Source organism: Mus caroli, unplaced genomic scaffold, assembly GCF_978045245.1.
Source record: "Mus caroli unplaced genomic scaffold, Mus_caroli_1 scaffold_12, whole genome shotgun sequence".
Taxonomy (NCBI): Eukaryota; Metazoa; Chordata; class Mammalia; order Rodentia; family Muridae; genus Mus; species Mus caroli.
Genome location: NW_028227267.1, coordinates 75,170,371 through 75,189,915, shown reverse-complemented (window position 1 = coordinate 75,189,915; position 19,545 = coordinate 75,170,371). Strand labels below are relative to the sequence as shown.

Here is a 19,545-nt window from a genome sequence, read left to right as displayed (position 1 = left end):
CTTTAGCCAGATGTGAAAGAAAAACAAACTGTCCCTCCAAGAGGGAGCTAATTAGTAAGCCAATAATTTTCTACTGAATATCAACACATAAATATACACTAACAAAACATCACAAGGTATTTTTAGCCTTTTGGAACTCGGCATTGGTAACTATACAATAAAAAAAGGATGCCATAAATATTTTAAAAGAAAAGCAAGCCCCAAGAATTAGCAATTGAGGACAAAAATAAAAACATAAATTTAATAGTAAAACTACACCAGGGAAGATATTAAAAACCATTTCAAAACTGTATAAACTCTACATAATTGTAAAAATACATTCTAGGCTATAAATACATTGTAAATTTAAACTTCTTTTTACATTACAAATTTGTTCTTAAATTTTTAAATGTTAGATATTTTAAAAATTTTTACAATTTTTATTTTGAAGTAATTTCAAACATAAGAAAATCAAAGGACACAATTATACAAAACCTTCCATTTCACCTTCACCCAAGTTCCTTGTTACAATTCCAGCATGTTTTGGCCTCCCTCCTACTCCACATACATGCGCACGATCAACTCATTTTTTTTCCTATCAACAAATTGAGAGCAAGCTGAAGATATGATAATCTGTACTCTTAAACATCAGAGTTCATTATTCCCTGAGAATAAGAACTCTAGCAAATGTAATCACTCCTTAAGCTGCTAAATAAGAAATCTATACAACCCAGAACCATGTTATGTGTTCTCAAACCACAGTGCCTCTGTTCCTGTGTGACCAAAGACTTTGCAGGAAGACACATGGCATGTAGCTGCTGTCACTCGTCAGTGGCCTGCAACCCAGGGCAGTTCTTCGGGTGTCTTTCATGGACTTCAAAGTGTCCCTTAACTCAGGACTATACTGTTTTTCTTCACAGTCTAACTCAAATTCTCAACTCTCCACAGGATTCCTGACAAACAATGCTCTCTTCCCAGCACAATGCTTGAGAGGCACACAATGCCAATGTAATGTCAGTTTGTTCTGCCTGGTCATGTTGACAGTGACTATAAAAATATCACTTTCCTATTTTAAAGTCAACTGAGTAATTTGCAAGAAGATATTCAGAGATGACATTAATATCCAGTTATGAAAGTTCATGTAGACACACACACACACACACACACTTTACACCTTACTAACTCAACCATCAATCTAATAATGGCCTAATAGTGATTTTTCAATTTATATAATTTCTCCCATATTTGTTGGCACACATTTTACAGTAACAAAGAGAGTTGCTTGTCCTCCATATTTAAATTTTTTAATAGGATGGATACCTATTTTATACAATGTATTATCATCAGTTACTGTTTACTTTTTTTTTTTTTTTTTTTTTTTTTTGGTTTTTCGAGACAGGGTTTCTCTGTGTAGCCCTGGCTGTCCTGGAACTCACTTTGTAGACCAGGCTGGCCTCGAACTCAGAAATCCGCCTGCCTCTGCCTCCCGAGTGCTGGGATTAGAGGCGTGCGCCACCACGCCCGGCTACTGTTTACTTTTAATGTTCAAGTCAATAAATTCTTCTGTGGCTTTGATATGCTGACATCATTTACTGAAAATCTCCTTGATCTCATCATCTATTTCTTGACCCAATCTTTAGTTCAGCCCTAATTCTCAGGAATTAGATCCTGTTAGCAGACACGGGATTTAGACTTTCAGGCACTTGGTGTGATCATAGCTTCTAGGCTCTGTTAGGCCACAGAGCTAGAAAATGTGTAAACACACACACACACACACATTTTCATACACATTGGGTAATGTGTCCTCTGGCCATGACACGGCCACTGTTATACTGAAATCAGAGCTGCTGTGTTTACCAACGTAAAACTTCCACAAGAATGCCCACTGTGCTTTCCTGGTGGAAGGGAGAACACGATCACAAGGCAGGGTATAAGCATCTCTCAGGCAGCAGCACACAAGGCGCATTCACAAGGCCATGCACTAGACCCACAGGACGCACCCTGAGTACACAGTGCAGCCAACTGTAAACTCTCCTGGCTCCTGTAAGGTGGCCTGGTTGAAACTCTCTGATGTAGCAAACTAGACTTGGGTGGAATTACTTCCTTACTATGCTCTGTGTGCTCCATGTGGGGCAAGAAGACGCTTGTTCACATCTTGCCAGGAGAAACAATTCTGATACGCATGCGCTGAAAAGCAACATGAGTCATGTTCTTATCCCCATTGCTAATCCAGAACCTCAGGGTCCTTTCATGTCTTCCTCTGTCCATGTTCATAATCTTTCTTCAGCAATGAGATATATAACTCCCACTGCAGTGGACATATCATTCCTTTGCTCAGCTGTACATTTATTTGCCCCATATAAAAAATCTCCCAGCCACACCCACACCTGAGTGTTTGCTTCCCACCATTGCTTTCTTGTTATTGGCATCAACTACTTTCTCAAAAGAAGAGAAAAAGGAAGACAAAGAAAAAAGATATGTAAGGAAAATTAAGAGGAGTACAGGAAAAAATAGGAAGATGGAAAGGAACTGAAGAAGTAACAAAATTCTAGGCCTTTAGGATGAGGCTTGGGAATGTGACCTTTGTGACTCATTGCTCCAAGGTATGCTAATCATACCTTGATAGCGACATTCCTTCCTCCACCTACCTGCTTCCTGGGTTCAAAGAGTGTTCATTCAAAGAAAGTCACCCTGACCAACACCGGAAACTGCCATGCAAATGTGCTATTGTTAGGGGCTCTTAGAAACTGAGAGTTAACCAGAACAATTACCAGGTATTCTCTGTGACTCTTGTGACTTTACACTTCCTTGTGACTCTTAACTGGTATCTTTGGTATTTTTCCAACAACGCCCTCCCCACTTCCTTGAGTTGTGGTTTCTTCCTTTAAATACCCCCTTATACAGCTACTCGGGGCGCCATGGTCCTCTACCCCTGCGTGGTGTATGACCATGGGCCCGAGAACGCTCTCGAATAAAAATCCTCTTGCAGTTGCAGCAAGACTGTTTCTTGTGTGATTTGGGGTGTCGCCTCTCCTGAGTCAGAATGTGAGGGAGTCCTCACGTTGTGGGTCTTTCAGAACGTGAACTGAGGAGGACAGAGAGGAAGGGAAAGCAGATACTCACTTTTAAAACACCCTCCACAGCCATCTTCCCCTCGTGTCCGAGTAAAACAGTGTAAGGATACACCCACTGGATTGCATGTTCAATTGACATCATGGGAAAGGCATCCTGTTTAGGAGCAGACATATACAGAGGTCAGCAACAGCTCGGTCTGTCGGTCACAGACGGTGCATCCTGAATGTACATGCCATGCTTGAGGTGCTGCATTTCCCCAGCAGAAAGAAAGCATCTTGCAGCAATGTAAATAAGCAGAGCTTTCTTTTCTTCTGTCCTGAGTGATCTCCCTGAGCGAGCCACACGCTCCCACCTTTCCTCTGTATCCCTGGTCCCCAGGCTTCTTTATCTAGTTCTGACCTCGTTCAGGAGCTCTAATCAAAGCCTTCAGCTATCTGACATAGGACCCTCCAGTATCTAGATAGGACACACCTGCAAGAGCACACATCTCCCCCGCTTAGTCACTCGAAGCACCACATTTCCATCCTTTAATACTAATCTGAATTAATCTCATCTACATCTATCAAGCCTCACAATTATAACTTCAAAGTTAGAAAGTGTTCATTAGCCTCAAATTCTTCACCAAAATCGCACTGCACTCAAGTCTCTTCACACCATTCAGAGGTTACTTACTGCCAAGAGCAAACAGAAGATCCTGTGTGGGCTGCCTATTAGATACTTCTCCTGAATCACTGTTAACAAGCTATGGAGCGTGGGAGCCATGTTCTGGACATACAGGTGCTCCAATTCTTTAAGAAAACACTGCCTTTACCTTCCAGTAGCTCATAAAAAACTGGGGGTGGCAGGGTACATGTGCAAGCAGGGGTGGCAACTTGTTAACAACAGGGCTTCTAATTGAAGAGATTCTGAGTGTTGCTTTGCTATTTTTAAACTTTTTTTTTCAGTTTAGAGAATTTTTCAAAGTAAAAATTACTGAGGAAAAATAAAAAGAGATATATAGAATTTAGTAACCAAGAAGTAGGCTGGGTGTACACAACAATGTAAACAATAGACAGGAAAGCAAACTGTCTGACTACCCGCAAACACTGGGGAAAGCAACAGGCTTAAGAGTCTTATTTCAGATGCTGCCTTCCTGGTCCTCCACAGGGTCCCACTTCAGCAGCCTCCTCCATTCACTGCTGTGAACCAGGATCTCCATTAACATCAAAAAGATCACATCACACTCCGTCTACTTCACAACCTCAGGAGGGCCATTCCTCCCTCACCATAAAACCCAAGCAGGCTTACTCATCAACAAAATAACTCACGGTAGGGTTCTAACCCCTGTCTCTACCACAAACACTTAGTTCTAAGGATACAACTTGTTCTCATTCTGCAAACATTCCAGGCCCATCTGTGGCTGAACATTCTGTATGTGCCCTCTGCCCTGAAGGCTTTCCCATCATTCCAGACAGGACGCCACATGCTTTGGGAAAATAACTGTGCTCCCTGCAAATGTATTCAGGTCTGCTCTTATGCTTTCTACATGTGGCCCAGCTTCTTCTCCCTTCCCAGACTTATAAAAGTCTTGCAAATACAGGCTACTGGAACCATCTTTTTTCACAAGCTGGGAGAGCTGCGAGCACCTGGAAACCTGTGTGCTTTAGAATAGCCACTAACAGTGACTCCTGGAGCTAGGGGGGGAAAGCTCAGCTGCCTTGCTGGGTCCACTTAGCCATCTCTTTTCCTAAGGTGTAGCTATTGTTTGACCAGCCAGAGGCTGTCTGTCCCCCCTGGAAGCTCCAGAAGGCTGCATTTCTATCTCTCCCTTCAAACCTGAAAGCTCCCCAGAGACCAAGCATGCCTCTGGGGTCTGCAGTTTGTTCCAGTGCACACATCCATCTCAGGCCTTTTATAGAAGAAAATGACAATTCAAGTAGCCAAGCTTCAATGATAAGCTTCAATCTGCCTTTGTCACATTTGAGTATATGTATCTGACGTTTGATTATTTTATACTTACCAGGATTTGAACTGCCTCTGGCAGACTATCTAAGGGAAAGTCTGGAAGCCCAAGTGTAGAGGATTCTTGGGAGCAGAGGGTTGTCGCAAAGGACAAGAGCTGAGAAATCCTAGAGGGGACAATGTTCAAATTGTGTTTGAATAACTTTAACATGGGAAATGTACATTGCAGCTAAAGTAGATGGATTTCATTAATCTAAGAAACATGAAATGTACTATGAATTCTTAAAGAACAATGGTTCATGTAATATCCCATTAAAAATTCAGAAACTGATCGGCTGTCTAGATGTTCCCTCTAATCTAGCACAACATGTGAGGATTGCACAACCTGGTCTAAATCCCTCTTGTGAGCATCATCCCCACCTTCCTAAAGCTGAAAGCTAAGGTGTAGGTACTGAAAGGGTTTGAACGCTGAGGAGAAAGCACCGCTCTCAAGTCCCCACTCTGTGCTGAAATCCTTCGGCTCTTGCTTTACTCTCGTCTGTCTGCAAAGGCCGACTCATACTTTTGGACTCATTTCAACGTGCGTGTCTTTGTGAAGCCTCTATAAAGACTCAACAAACTAAACTGTTAAGCAACATTTTTAGCTTAACAACAACAAATTTAATTTTTAAACAAATTAAATGTTTAATCATCCAATATTTATAAAGTATACTTACTTCTCAGCAGAAACATTGGCTCCAACTGAATACAATAGTTTTAGTTGGTCCTAAATAGCAGAAACATATGCAACCAATTAATAATGAATACAACAGATGAAACACAAACGCTTTATAACTAAACCAAACTTTTAAGAAACGCTGTAATTTGCAGCAGTTCATGATACATTCTATTTAATAAAGGTAAAGGTACCCATTAAACATACAAACAGTCAGGGGTATTGGAGAGATGGCTCAGCGGTTAGGAACACTGGCTGTTCTTCCAAAGGTCCTGAGTTCAATTCCTAGCAACCACATGGTGGCTCACAACTGTCTATAATTCCAGTTCCAAGAGATCAAATGCCTTCTTTTAGCCTCCACAGGCACTAAACACATGAGTGGGTCACACAGACATACATATAGGCAAAACATGCATACACATAGAATAAAATAAAAACAAAAATAAAGCCGGGCAGTGGTGGTGCACACCTTTAATCCCAGCACTCGGGAGGCAGAGGCAGGTGGATTTCTGAGTTCCAGGACAGCCTGGTCTACAGAATGAGTTCCAGGACAGCCAGGGCTATACAGAGAAACCCTATCTAAAAACAAACAAACAAACAAAAAACCAAAAAAAAACAAAAAAACAAAAAAAACAACCAAACAAAAAAACCCCAAATATTAACGCTGATAGAGAATTTAATGTCTTAGTATAGATTAAAAAAACAAAACAACAATAACAACAAAAACCCCCACTTCTAGCACTATGTCCTTGGCACACTTACCTGAAAGGGTAGAAAATAGATATCTCTGGCTTGAAATCGAGACCGGAGAGGGGGGTCTAATGGATTCCCAGAGTACCTGGGCACTGGCAAGCCCAAGGCAATCACTCGGAAATTCTCACTGACTCGGACAATCTTCCATGCGTCCAGCTCCTCTTTAGTGTGATCCTAGGAAAGTGAGAGATCAAACACCACAGCAGAAGTGATGCAGACTGCAGCTGCCAGAGCCAGTGACACAGACTTCAAAGGCAAGAGCTGCCAAGACAGAGTCATACCCTGAGTGCTGTTATGGGAGGGTCTGAGAACTCTCTCAAAATCAAGCTGTTGAGGAACACAGCAAAACAAATGAGGATCCATTGCCAAGGAAGGCTCACAGCCTGAAGACGGTGCTGTAGGAGGGAAAGCTAGCCCAACATACCCAGGATGAAGACTGTGCTGTTAGGAGGGAAAGATAGCCCATATACCTGGGAACAAAGGAGCCTGAGACAGACTGCCACGCTCTAGTCCATAACACAAAAGGAGAGGGCCGATATATTACCAAAAAGCTAGACCTAGAACGGACTTATCACTGGAGTCGAGGCTGTCCATAGACCTTAAACAGAGAATTATACTGTAGGTGTACTTCTATTAAGGCATATGACTAACGCCAGTTTTTAAAAACTCACTTTTCTGATTTAACTTTTCAGAATTTCACATCCACATTCCACAAATTTCACATGTAATTAGCCAATACAGATAGACAGCATTAAATGAATGAGCAAAACAAGGTCAAAGGAGTTACATAACATGCTCATGGTCCAGTGTAAGGCAAAGCTGAGAGAAGAGCAACAGGCTGCTCTGGAGACATAATAGGTTGTGACTCAGCCAACTGATAGAAGCTCTAGCTAAACTACCAAAACTATCTGTGACTTCACTCCAGAGCATCAATTTTCTCACATATACTGTGCAAATTATATAACTTACATGATTCTGAGTGCCACAAAAACTAAATATTAGGATATATGTGAATGTCCACATATATGTACCAGAGAGATACCTGTTAAATGTGCCTTTCTTCACTGTCTAATTATCAGTGACTCATCACATTCAAACAGATTCACGGTATTCTACAGTCTATAAATGTGTATATGTAGGTATGTACACACACACACACACACACTTTTCAGAGTGTTTTTCAGCCTGTGGGTAGCAACCCCCCCTTTGGGGGGGGGGGTTGAATGGCCCTTTCACAGGTTGCCTAAGACCATCAGAAAACAGAACTTATATTTTAATTTGTAACAGTAGCAAAATCACAGCTATGAAGTAGCAATGAAAATAATCTTACTGTGGGTCACAACTAGATGAGGAACTATATTAAAGGCCTGCAGCATTAGGAAGGCTGAAACCCACTGTTGTAAGACTTTTAAGGCCACAGCTTTGACCAGATCTTCCAAGAGTACAGCAATATGATGGTACAGAAATAGTTAACATGGTATTCAAAACCTTTCCTGTCATGCTTATGTCTGATTCTCCCAGTCTCAGCAACCCCCACCATCTGTGATCCTGTGGCTTCATCCTATCCAACAACTACAGTTCTGCAAAGACAGCATGCATCACTAATATGAATGCATTTGCAGTGGAACTGCTTTCCATCTGCACAGAATAAGCACACATGTTCAAATCACAACAGAAGAACTTAGAAAACTGGGTCCTTTTGTGAGCACTGCTCGTTAGGGGCCCCTTGGTGTCACTTAGCTGTATGTTTCACAAGCTTCTAGCATTCTAGCTTTCTGGTTTGGGGCCTTTACTCCTAAAAAAAAGTTGTTTCAGGCTAACTCCAAGACCTTAAGGACTTATCCTTTTCAGTATACAGCAGAAAGAGTTCTGTTGAATGATTGTGTACTTCAATTTTTAAAATAAACTTAATCATAACTGAAATCACAAATCACACATCTATTAATGTAACTCTATTAAGTAACCACATACACTAGGAAACAAATGTTTGCATCCAGACTTGTCCGAAATCCTCAAACCAAGGATAATCAGAATATGAAGTTTATACAAACTAGTTATTTCTATAATAATAAAACTCTCCCTTCCTCATCTAAACAAAACCAATAAGAGAGTAAGAACTAGATGAGATAGATGGTAGACATAACAGAGAGTGAGATGAAAAAGAGAGGAGAGACAGCCAGACCAGGGGTATGGTACCTGTAATTGAGTTTGGAGGTACATGCACCTGATGCTAACATAACCAATTGGACAGAAATTAAGATACTTTAATAAGATACTTGCATCTTTCAGTCTGACAATCAGATTATTAAAACAATAGACTCCAAAGATGTAAGAACCGCCAGGGATCTCTGGCCTGGAGAAGGAAAGGAAGCAGTCAGAGGGTGAACCGTCTCTGTGGGACAGATTTTAAACAGTCCCAACAATTCACCAGACACCATACAGGATGAGATAGAAGCCTCTGCAATCATGCACAGTGATGGGCAGGAGGACCACACCATACAGGATGAGACTGAAGCCTCTGCAGTGATGCACAGTGATGGGCAGGACCACGCCTTGACCAGGACTACTCAGATGTCCCAATCCTTGGCCCTCTGGTCTCACCTCAGGGCCCCATAAATGAGCAAGGATTCCAGGGGTTTGTTGGATCCCTTTGTCCCTCTTCCCAATGTGACTACATGAATAAATCTCCTTTCTCTCATTCCATTTTTAGTTTGGTTCTTTTGAATGGCTATTGAGAGTAGGTGGGCAGAGCTGCCTTGAGGCACAGGGTGAGCCCCAGGCTGATAACACATGCACACAGGTGCATAGATGCAGAGGTCAGAAGAGAACGTCGAGCATCTTCCTCTACCACGTTTCACTTCAGTGCTGTCACACAGGAGACCACCATGACTCAAGCTCAGCCTTTAGGCTGGGCTGGCTGGTCAGCAAGCTCTAGGATCTGTCTCTCTCTGACACCCAATACTTGAGTCACAAGTACAGGCAGCCATGGTCAGCTTTTTATGTGGTGCTAGGAGTCTGACCTCTGGTGCAGAACAATCACTCTATCCACGGAGCCACCCTCCAGCTACAAGGTTTCTGAGATGTTAAAACTTAGTAACTGAACCTGGCAAAAAGAAAGTGGGACTTCAGTTATGGTAATTATATATTTTTATCATGTTAAGTGTCATAGGATATAAGTGTTAAGAAGGATGTATTCCTATACCTATATTCATGAGATCCTGAGGATTCAGAAATATTTAGCAATATAAAGTATGTTTTGTGTTAACAACTACTTGGGAAAAAAATATAGATAGATCCTTCTCTTTTGATGATAACTATGCCTCATGTGCTTACAAAACCCTTTGGACTTCTCATGTCCTGAGTTTGTATCCAAAGCAATAATACATTCAATAAATTCTACTGTAAAGATAAAGAATATACCAATCTGTTAATATGAAGTAATACATATGCTTTAAAAATAATCCTGTGCTTCAGAAATATTTTTCTAAAAATTTTACTAAAACTAGCAACTAATATAATCTCTAGTTGTGTATAGTTATTTTATATCAGAAGTGGCTAAAAGAAAAGTATTCTACATGATATCCACCTTTTCTTAAAGACAAACTATACAATTTGCCTTTACTGTCTATAATAAACAAACTATAGTAACATCAAGGGATAAGTTTAACTTTTTCTTTTTTTTTTTTTTTTAAATATTTTTATTACATATTTTCCTCAATTACATTTCCAATACTATCCCAAAAGTCCCCCATAGCGCCCCCCACTTCCCTACCCACCCATTCCCATTCTTTTGGCCCTGGCATTCCCCTATATTGGGGCATATAAAGTTTGCAAGTCCAATGGGCCTCTCTTTCCATTGATGGCCGACTAGGCCATCTTTCGATACATATGCAGCTAGAGACAAGAGCTCCAGGGTTCTGGTTAGTACATCATGTTGTTCCAACAATAGGGTTGCAGATCCCTTTAGCTCCTTGGGTACTTTCTCTAGCTTCTCCATTGGGAGCCCTGTGATACATCCAATAGCTGACTGTGAACATCCACTCCTGTGTTTGCTAGGCCCCGGCATCGTCTCACAAGAGACAGCTATATTTGGGTCCTTTCAGCAAAATCTTGCTAGTGTATGCAATGGTGTCAGCGTTTAGAAGCTGATTATGGGACGGATCCCTGGATACAGCAGTCTCTAAATGGTCCATCCTTTCATCACAGCTACGAACTTTGTCTCTGTAACTCCTTCCCTGGGTGTTTTGTTCCCAATTCTAAGAAGGTGCACAGTGTCCACACTTTGGTCTTCATTCTTCTTGAGTTTCATGCGTTTATCAAATTGTATCTTATATCTTGGGTATCCTAAATTTTGGGCTAATATCCACTTATCAATGAATACATATTGTGTGAGTTCTTTTGTGATTGTGTTACTTCACTCAAGATGATGCCCTCCAGGTCCATCCATTTGGCTAGGAATTTCATAAATTCATTCTTTTTAATAGCTGAGTAGTACTCCATTGTGTAAATGTACCATAATTTCTGTATCCATTCCTCTGTTGAGGGACATCTGGGTTCTTTCCAGCTTCTGGCTATTATAAATAGGGCTGCTATGAAAATAGTGGAGCATGTGTCCTTTTTACCGGTTGGGACATCTTCTGGATATATGCCCAGGAGAGGTATTGCTGGATCCTCCGGTACTACTATGTCCAATTTTCTGATGAACCGCCAGACTGATTTCCAGAGTGGTTGTACAAGCTTGCAATCCCACCAACAATGGAGGAGTGTTCCTCTTTCTCCACATCCTCGCCAGCATCTGCTGTCACCTGAATTTTTGATCTTAGCCATTCTGACTGGTGTGAGGTGGAATCTCAGGGTTGTTTTGATTTGCATTTCCCTGATGATTAAGGATGTTGAACATTTTTTCAGGTGCTTCTCTGCCATTCGGTATTCCTCAGGTGAGAATTCTTTGTTCAGTTCTGAGCCCCATTTTTTAATGGGGTTATTTGACTTTCTGGAGTCCCCCTTCTTGAGTTCTTTATATATATTGGATATTAGTCCCTTATCTGATTTAGGATAGGTGAAGATCCTTTCCAAATCTGTTGGTGGTTTTTTTGTCTTATTGATGGTGTCTTTAGCCTTGCAGAAGCTTTGTAGTTTCATGAGGTCCCACTTGTCAATTCTCGATCTTACAGCACAAGCCATTACTGTTCTATTCAGGAATTTTTCCCCTGTGCCCATATCTTCAAGGCTTTTCCCCACTTTCTCCTCTATAAGTTTCAGTGTCTCTGGTTTTATGTGAAGTTCCTTGATCCACTTAGACTTGACCTTAGTACAAGGAGATAGGAATGGATCGATTCGCATTCTTCTACATGTTAACAACCAGTTGTGCCAGCACCATTTGTTGAAAATGCTGTCTTTCTTCCACTGGATGTTTTTAGCTCCCTTGTCGAAGATCAAGTGACCATAGGTGTGTGGGTTCATTTCTGGGTCTTCAATTCTATTCCATTGGTCTATTTGTCTGTCACTATACCAGTACCATGCAGTTTTTATCACAATTGCTCTGTAGTAGAGCTTTAGGTCCGGCATGGTGATTCCACCAGAGGTTCTTTTATCCTTGAGAAGAGTTTTTGCTATCCTAGGTTTTTTGTTATTCCAGATGAATTTGCAGATTGCACTTTCTAATTCGTTGAAGAATTGATTTGGAATTTTGATGGGGATTGCATTGATTCTGTAGATTGCTTTTGGCAAGATAGCCATTTTTACAATGTTGATCCTGCCAATCCATGAGCATGGGAGATCTTTCCATCTTCTGAGATCTTCTATAATTTCTTTCTTCAGAGACTTGAAGTTTTTATTATACAGATCTTTCACTTCCTTAGTTAGAGTCATGCCAAGATATTTTATATTATTTGTGACTATTGAGAAGGGTGTTGTTTCCCTAATTTCTTTCTCAGCCTGTTTATTCTTTGTGTAGAGAAAGGCCATTGATTTGTTTGAGTTAATTTTATATCCAGCTACTTCACCGAAGCTGTTTATCAGGCTTAGGAGTTCTCTGGTGGAATTTTTAGGGTCACTTATATATACTATCATATCATCTGCAAAAAGTGATATTTTGACTTCATCTTTTTCAATTTGTATCCCTTTGATCTCCTTATGTTGTCGAATTGCTCTGGCTAGGACTTCAAGTACAATGTTGAATAGGTATGGAGAAAGTGGACAGCCTTGTCTAGTCCATGATTTTAGAGGGATTGCTTCCAGCTTCTCACCATTTACTTTGATGTTGGCTACTGGTTTGCTGTAGATTGCTTTTATCATGTTTAGGTATGGGCCTTGAATTCCTGATCTTTCCAAGACTTTTATCATGAATGGGTGTTGGATCTTGTCAAATGCTTTTTCCTCATCTAACGAGATGACCATGTGGTTTTTGTCTTTGAGTTTGTTTATATACTGGATTACGTTGATGGATTTCCGTATATTGAACCATCCCTGCATCCCTGGGATGAAACCTACTTGGTCAGGATGGATGATTGTTTTGATGTGTTCTTGGATTCGGTTAGCAAGAACTTTTTTGAAGATTTTTGCATCAATATTCATAAGGGATATTGGTCTGAAGTTTTCTATCTTTGTTGGGTCTTTTTGTGGTTTAGGTATCAGAGTAATTGTGGCTTCATAGAATGAGTTGGGTAGAGTACCTTCTGTTTCTATTTTGTGGAATAGTTTGTGAAGAACTGGGATTAGATCTTCTTTGAAGGTCTGATAGAACTCTGCACTAAACCCATCTGGTCCTGGGCTTTTTTTAGTTGGGAGACTATTAATGACTGCTTCTATTTCTTTGGGGGATATAGGGCTGTTTAGATCATTAACCTGATCTTGATTCAACTTTGGTACCTGGTATCTGTCTAGGAACTTCTCCATTTCATCCAGGTTCTCCAGTTTTGTTGAGTATAGCCTTTTGTAGAAGGATCTGATGGTGTTTTGGATGTCTTCAGGATCTGTTGTTATGTCTCCTTTTTCATTTCTGATTTTGTTAATTAGGATGCTTTCCCTGTGCCCTCTAGTGAGTCTGGCTAAGGGTTTATCTATCTTGTTGATTTTCTCAAAGAACCAGCTCCTTGATTGGTTGATTCTTTGAATAGTTTTTCTTGTTTCCACTTGGTTGATTTCACCCCTGAGTTTGATTATTTCCTGCCGTCTACTCCTCTTGGGTGAATTTGCTTCCTTTTGTTCTAGTGCTTTTAGGTGTGTTGTCAAGCTGCTAATGTGTGCTCTCTCTAGTTTCCTTTTGGAGGCACTCAGAGCTATGAGTTTTCCTCTTAGAAATGCTTTCATTGCGTCCCATAAGTTTGGGTATGTTGTGGCTTCATTTTCATTGAACTCTAAAAAGTCCTTAATTTCTTTCTTTATTCCTTCCTTGACCAAGGTATCATTGAGAAGAGTGTTGTTCAGTTTCCACGTGAAGGTTGGCTTTCTATTATTTATTTTGTTATTGAAGATCAGCCTTAGTCCATGGTGATCTGATAGGATGCATGGGACAATTTCAATATTTTTATATCTGTTGAGGCCTGCTTTGTGACCAATTATGTGGTCAATTTTGGAGAAGGTACCATGAGGTGCTGAGAAGAAGGTATATCCTTTTGTTTTAGGATAGAAATTTCTGTAGATATCTGCCAGATCCATTTTATTCATAATTTCTCTTAGTTTCACTGTGTCCCTGTTTAGTTTCTGTTTCCATGATCTGTCCATTGGTGAAAGTGGTGTGTTGAAGTCTCCCACTATTATTGTATGAGGTGCAATGTGTGCTTTGAGCTTTACTAAAGTTTCTTTAATGAATGTGGCTGCCTTTGTATTTGGAGCATAGATATTCAGGATTGATAGTTCCTCTTGGAGGATTTTACCTTTGATGAGTATGAAGTGTCCCTCCCTGTCTTTTTTAATGACTTTGGGTTGGAAGTCAATCTTATCAGATATTAGAATGGCTACTCCAGCTTGTTTCTTCATGCCATTTGCTTGGAAAATTGTTTTCCAGCCTTTCATTCTGAGGTAGTGTCTATCCTTTTCTCTGAGATGAGTTTCCTGTAAGCAGCAAAATGTTGGGTCTTGTTTGTGTAGCCAGTTTGTTAGTCTATGTCTTTTTATCGGGGAGTTGAGTCCATTGATATTAAGAGATATTAAGGAAAAGTAATTGTTGTTTCCTGTTATTTTTGTTGTTAAAGTTGGCATTCTGTTCTTGTGGCTGTCTTCTTTTAGGTTTGTTGAGGGATTACCTTCTTGTTGTTTCTAGGGCGTGGTTCCTGTCCTTGTATTGGTTTTTTTCTGTTATTATCCTTTGAAGGGCTGGATTCGTGGAGAGATAATGTGTGAATTTGGTTTTGTCGTGGAATACTTTGGTTTCTCCTTCTATGTTAATTGAGAGTTTGGCTGGGTATAGTAGCCTGGGCTGGAATTTGTGTTCTTTTAGTGTCTGTATAACATCCGTCCAGGATCTTCTGGCTTTCATAGTCTCTGGTGAAAAATCTGGTGTAATTCTGATAGGCTTGCCTTTATATGTTACTTGGCCTTTTTCTCTTACTGCTTTTAGTATTCTATCTTTATTTAGAGCATTTGTTGCTCTGATTATTATGTGTCGGGAGGTATTTCTTTTCTGGTCCAGTCTATTTGGAGTTCTGTAGGCTTCTTGTATGTTCATGGGCATCTCTTTCTCTAGATTTGGGAAGTTTTCTTCTATAATTTTGTTGAAGATGTTTGCTGGTCCTTTGAGTTGAAAATCTTCATTCTCATCCACTCCTATTATCCGTAGGTTTGGTCTTCTCATTGTGTCCTGTATTTCTTGGATGTTTTGAGTTAGGATCTTTTTGCATTTTATATTTTCCTTGATTGTTGTGCCGATGTTCTCTATGGAATCTTCTGCACCTGAGATTCTCTCTTCCATCTCTTGTATTCTGTTGCTGATGCTCGTATCTATGGTTCCAGATTTCTTTCCTAGGGTTTCTATCTCCAGTGTTGCCTCATTTTGGGTTTTCTTTATTGTGTCTACTTCCCTTTTTAGGTCTAGTATGGTTTTGTTCATTTCCATCATCTGTTTGGATGTGTTTTCCTGTTTTTCTGTAAGGACTTTTACCTGTTTGATTATGTTATCGTGTTTTTCTTTAAGGATTTGTAACTCTTTAGCAGTGTTCTCCTGCAATTCTTTAAGGGATTTTTGTGCTTCCTCTTTATTGTCTTCTGCCTGTTTAGCAGTGTTCTCCTGCATTTCTTTAAGTGTGTTATTAAAGCCCTTCTTGAAGTCCTCTATCATCATCAGGAGATATGCTTTTAAATCCGTGTCTAGCTTTTCCGGTGTGTTGGGGTGCCCTGGACTGGGCGAAGTGGGGGTGCTGGGTTCTGATGATGGTGAGTGGTCTTGGTTTCTGTTAGTAAGATTATTACGTTTACCTTTCGCCATCTGGTAATCTCTGGGGTTAGTTGTTATCGTTGTCACTGTTTAAAGATTGGAGCAGAAGCTGTGTTCCACTCACCAGCAGTCTCTAAATCCTGCGGCGGGGGTCGTGGGTAGCTGATGGTACCCCGGTGCTGGTCCAGCCGGAAGAGGCCTGTGGTCCTACTCAGGCCGTTTTTCTGCTTCCCTAACTAATGCAGTCTCTGGTCCCGCGTGCAATTGGATTGGAGCAGAAGCTGTGTTCCACTCTTCAGAAGTCTTAAGATCCTGTGGTGGGTGTTGTGGGTAGCTGGTGAGTGTCAGCCGACCCTGCGCCCCAGCTGCCCCGGTGCTTTTCTGACCGGAAGAGGGTTGTGGCCCTATGTAGGCCGGATTTCTCTCTCCCCAACCAGAGCAGTCTCAGGTCCCGCGTGTTTGGACTGGAGCAGAAGCTGTGTTCCACTCACCAGCAGTCCCAAAATCCTGCAGCGGGGGTCGTGGGTAGCTGGCGGGTGTCAGGCAACCCTGCGCTCCCGCTACCCAGGCGCTGATCCGGCCAGATGAGGCCTGTGGCCCTACTCAGGCCGGTTTCTGCTTCCCTAACTAATGCAGTCTCAGGCCCCGCGCAATGGATTGGAGCAGAAGCTGTGTTCCACTCACCAGCAGTCCCAAAATCCTGCGGCGGGGGTCGTGGGTACCTGGAGGGTGTCAGGCAACCCTGCGCTCCCGCTACCCTGGCGCTGATCCAGCCGGATGAGGCCTGTGGTCCTACTCAGGCCGGTTTCTGCTTCCCTAACTAATGCAGTCTCAGGTCCCGCGCAATTGGATTGGAGCAGAAGCTGTGCTCCACTCACCAGAAGTCTTAAGATCCTGTGGCGGGTGTTGTGGGTAGCTGGCGAGTGTCAGAAGACCCTGCGCCCCAGCTGCCCCGGTGCTTTTCTGACTGGAAGAGCTTAACTTTTTCTTATTGATTAAATCTACAATCATCTACCTATATTAGGATGAGATCACTTTTACATGTATCTAGGAGAAAAATGACCACTGAGCTAGGACAACACCATGTAGGGACTTCCATAGACTGCTACACTGTTACAAAGTGAGTTACAGAGACGCAGACTCCGTGTGCAGGAATGAAAGCCTCAGTTCAGTCAGAGACACTCCAACATCACTATCTGTTATCTAGTGCCCAGTGTGTTCTAGACCTGCGTTAGCAGTTTCAGAGTGAAGCACAAGACACAAGGCTGGAGAGAGAGCTCAGTGGGTGAATGTACTGGCAGTGTGTGAGGACCCAAACTTGAATCTCCAGAACCCATGTAAAACTCAGACACATAAAATAAATATCTGTAATCCCAGGGCTCCTTCAGGGAGATGAGAGGGAAACACACACACACACACACACACAGAGCAGTATATGATGGCACTTTTGAGCAAAGTATAACAGATTAGGATATGCATATCTGTAAACAGAAACGTGAGACAGACTTCCAGTCCCATGGTGTCAGTTGGCTGCAGAGGCTGCACCAGCTGCTGAGAGGCTCAGTGTAGTGCAGCACAGACTCAGTGACCGAGGTTGGAGCTTCTCATCATTGATGCCTCACTGTAAAGCCTTGGGAGAGCTCTCCTGGGACAGGCAGTGAAGAGTAGGGGCTGCTTTTCCAGAATTCCCAGCATGCGTGTGATGGCTCACAACTGTCCATAAGTGTTGCTCTCTTTGTATGTGTTATGTCACATCATTTATTTATTGCATTGACTATTCATTCAGCAAAATAGTTCATGAACATCATATGCTAAACATTCTTCACAGGGTATGAAAAAAATCCCTGCCCATTTAAAATGTGTAGAGCGAGGAGGCCGTAAAACCAGAACATAAGTAACCCCTAGAGTGTCAGGAGAGAGCACCCGGAGAACTGAAGCGTCACAAGGGGGACGTAGAGGACAGACTGCAGTATAAGCAAATATCAAGTGCTTACAAGTGAAATACTTGTAACAAATGTAACAAAGGCTTGAAGGGGTTGTAGGAGTGAGAAGAGCAAATACCTGGGAAAAACCATTTCAGGAACAAGAAAATACCTGTGCAAAGTCTAGACCAGGGGGAAGCCTACTGAACAAGTATAACACAGCAATGTCTAGTTGCTGGACAAGAGTCAAGAAGCAGGCAGATACAAAGACCTGAGGAAAGAGGTGGCAAGGGCCTGATTATGTGGGTGCCCTGTTGCACTGGAAAGGGACCCCTGTTCCCCTCTGAAACAGGAAGCCACTGGGCTCAAAGCACACTACAGACTCACATTTGTGTATTTTGTTTTGGTTGAGATTGGGGCTGTGGTTTGTTTTGTATTTTGAGACAGGGTCATCAGCATGCCTGTGGGCCTGCATGCAGCTCACTAGGAATTGAAAGGTAACCTTGAACTTCTGACTCTCCTGCCTCAGCCTGTGAAATGCTGGCATCACAGGGGGGAGGCACATGTTTCAAATCAAGCACTGACTCAGGTGTTGAGTACCAAGTGGAGAGCAGGATGGAAACAGAGTTAATTTCAGTGGCAGGCAGGAAAGCTGGTGGCCTGGATCATCAGGTATTTTACACGTGTGAAGGTTCAGCCTGCATGTATGTGTACACACCACATGTGCACCTGGGACCTTTAGAAGCCAGGAGAGAACAGCAGAGCTCCTGGGACTGGAGTTAGAGCTAGTTGTGAGCCATAAAGTGAATGCAGGGAATCAAACTAGGATCCTCTGGAAAAGCAGCCCCTGCTCTTAACACTGAGCCATCTCTCCAGTCCCCAGAGTATCTTTCTAACATCCTATTTACGTCTGTCAGTCCCTACTCAATACTGCATTTAAGAGCTGGACTTTTGTATCCCAGATATCAGTACTGTCTAAAAGTCATTGCCTTGAGAGTTGTTAAAATAAAGAAGGAAAAAGGAGAAGAATGGGGAAGAGGAGAATAGCTATTGAGGTGTCAAAGAAATGGGGAAAGCAGCAATCCAGGTCTTTGCAGATGGAAGCCTTCTAAAATCATATAAACTCATGATTTACTCAAGCAGTTTGCCCAGCAGAAGGTACCCCTGAGCACCTGTCTACTCACAGGCATGTCACATGCCCCTGAACACTTGTCTATTCACTGGCATGTCACATGCCTGGAGCAGAGGCCGCCCCTGGCTTTCCCTCGCTTACTTGGAGAAGCTTGTCATAGCGCTCCGCAGACATGAGGAAGCGCCCATCTTCAAGCTGCATCTCCCGGTTCTCCAGCAAGTTGTTCAGTACTGGAAGCACGTTTCTCTCCGCCTTTTCCAAGCCTTCTAAAACCAGCGTCCTGCCTTCTGTGGCAGCCCGAACCGCACACTATTTCCAGGAAACACAAAGGAACTGAAATCAACGAGAGCAGCGGAGCCTGTCTGATCACACTTGCACTGAAGCTAAGCGTGTTCCCTGTTCTAGAGACAGAGAATCAGGACAGACAGGTGCACTCAGTCTTCATTTTGTTTTCTCTGCCTACCTGACCTCAGGCAAACGGCTGCACCTTGTTGTGCCTGTTTATTCATCTGTTAAATGAAGAGAGCTGGAGATGCTCTCTAGGGGTTTTTGAAACATTACATTTTAGATTACATAGCCAATGAAATAGAAAACTAACAGTTATCTATGAATGGGTAACATAATTAAACAAGGTAACAGATTCCTTAATAGGAGA

At 42.0% G+C, this 19,545-nt stretch overlaps 1 protein-coding gene across 1 annotated transcript in view; it reads right to left on the bottom strand.

The window, feature by feature from the left end:
• The window catches only part of Vwa8 (von Willebrand factor A domain containing 8), a 360,138-nt gene that overhangs the window by 259,158 nt on the left and 81,435 nt on the right, over positions 1–19,545 (bottom strand). The window contains exons 5-9 of the mRNA XM_021181216.3: positions 19,032–19,199; positions 6,473–6,637; positions 5,712–5,761; positions 5,054–5,162; positions 3,103–3,207 (exon numbers count right to left, since the gene is read on the bottom strand). Of these exons, the coding sequence (XP_021036875.1) occupies positions 3,103–3,207; positions 5,054–5,162; positions 5,712–5,761; positions 6,473–6,637; positions 19,032–19,199 (597 nt within the window). The remainder of the gene's footprint in view (positions 1–3,102; positions 3,208–5,053; positions 5,163–5,711; positions 5,762–6,472; positions 6,638–19,031; positions 19,200–19,545) is intronic.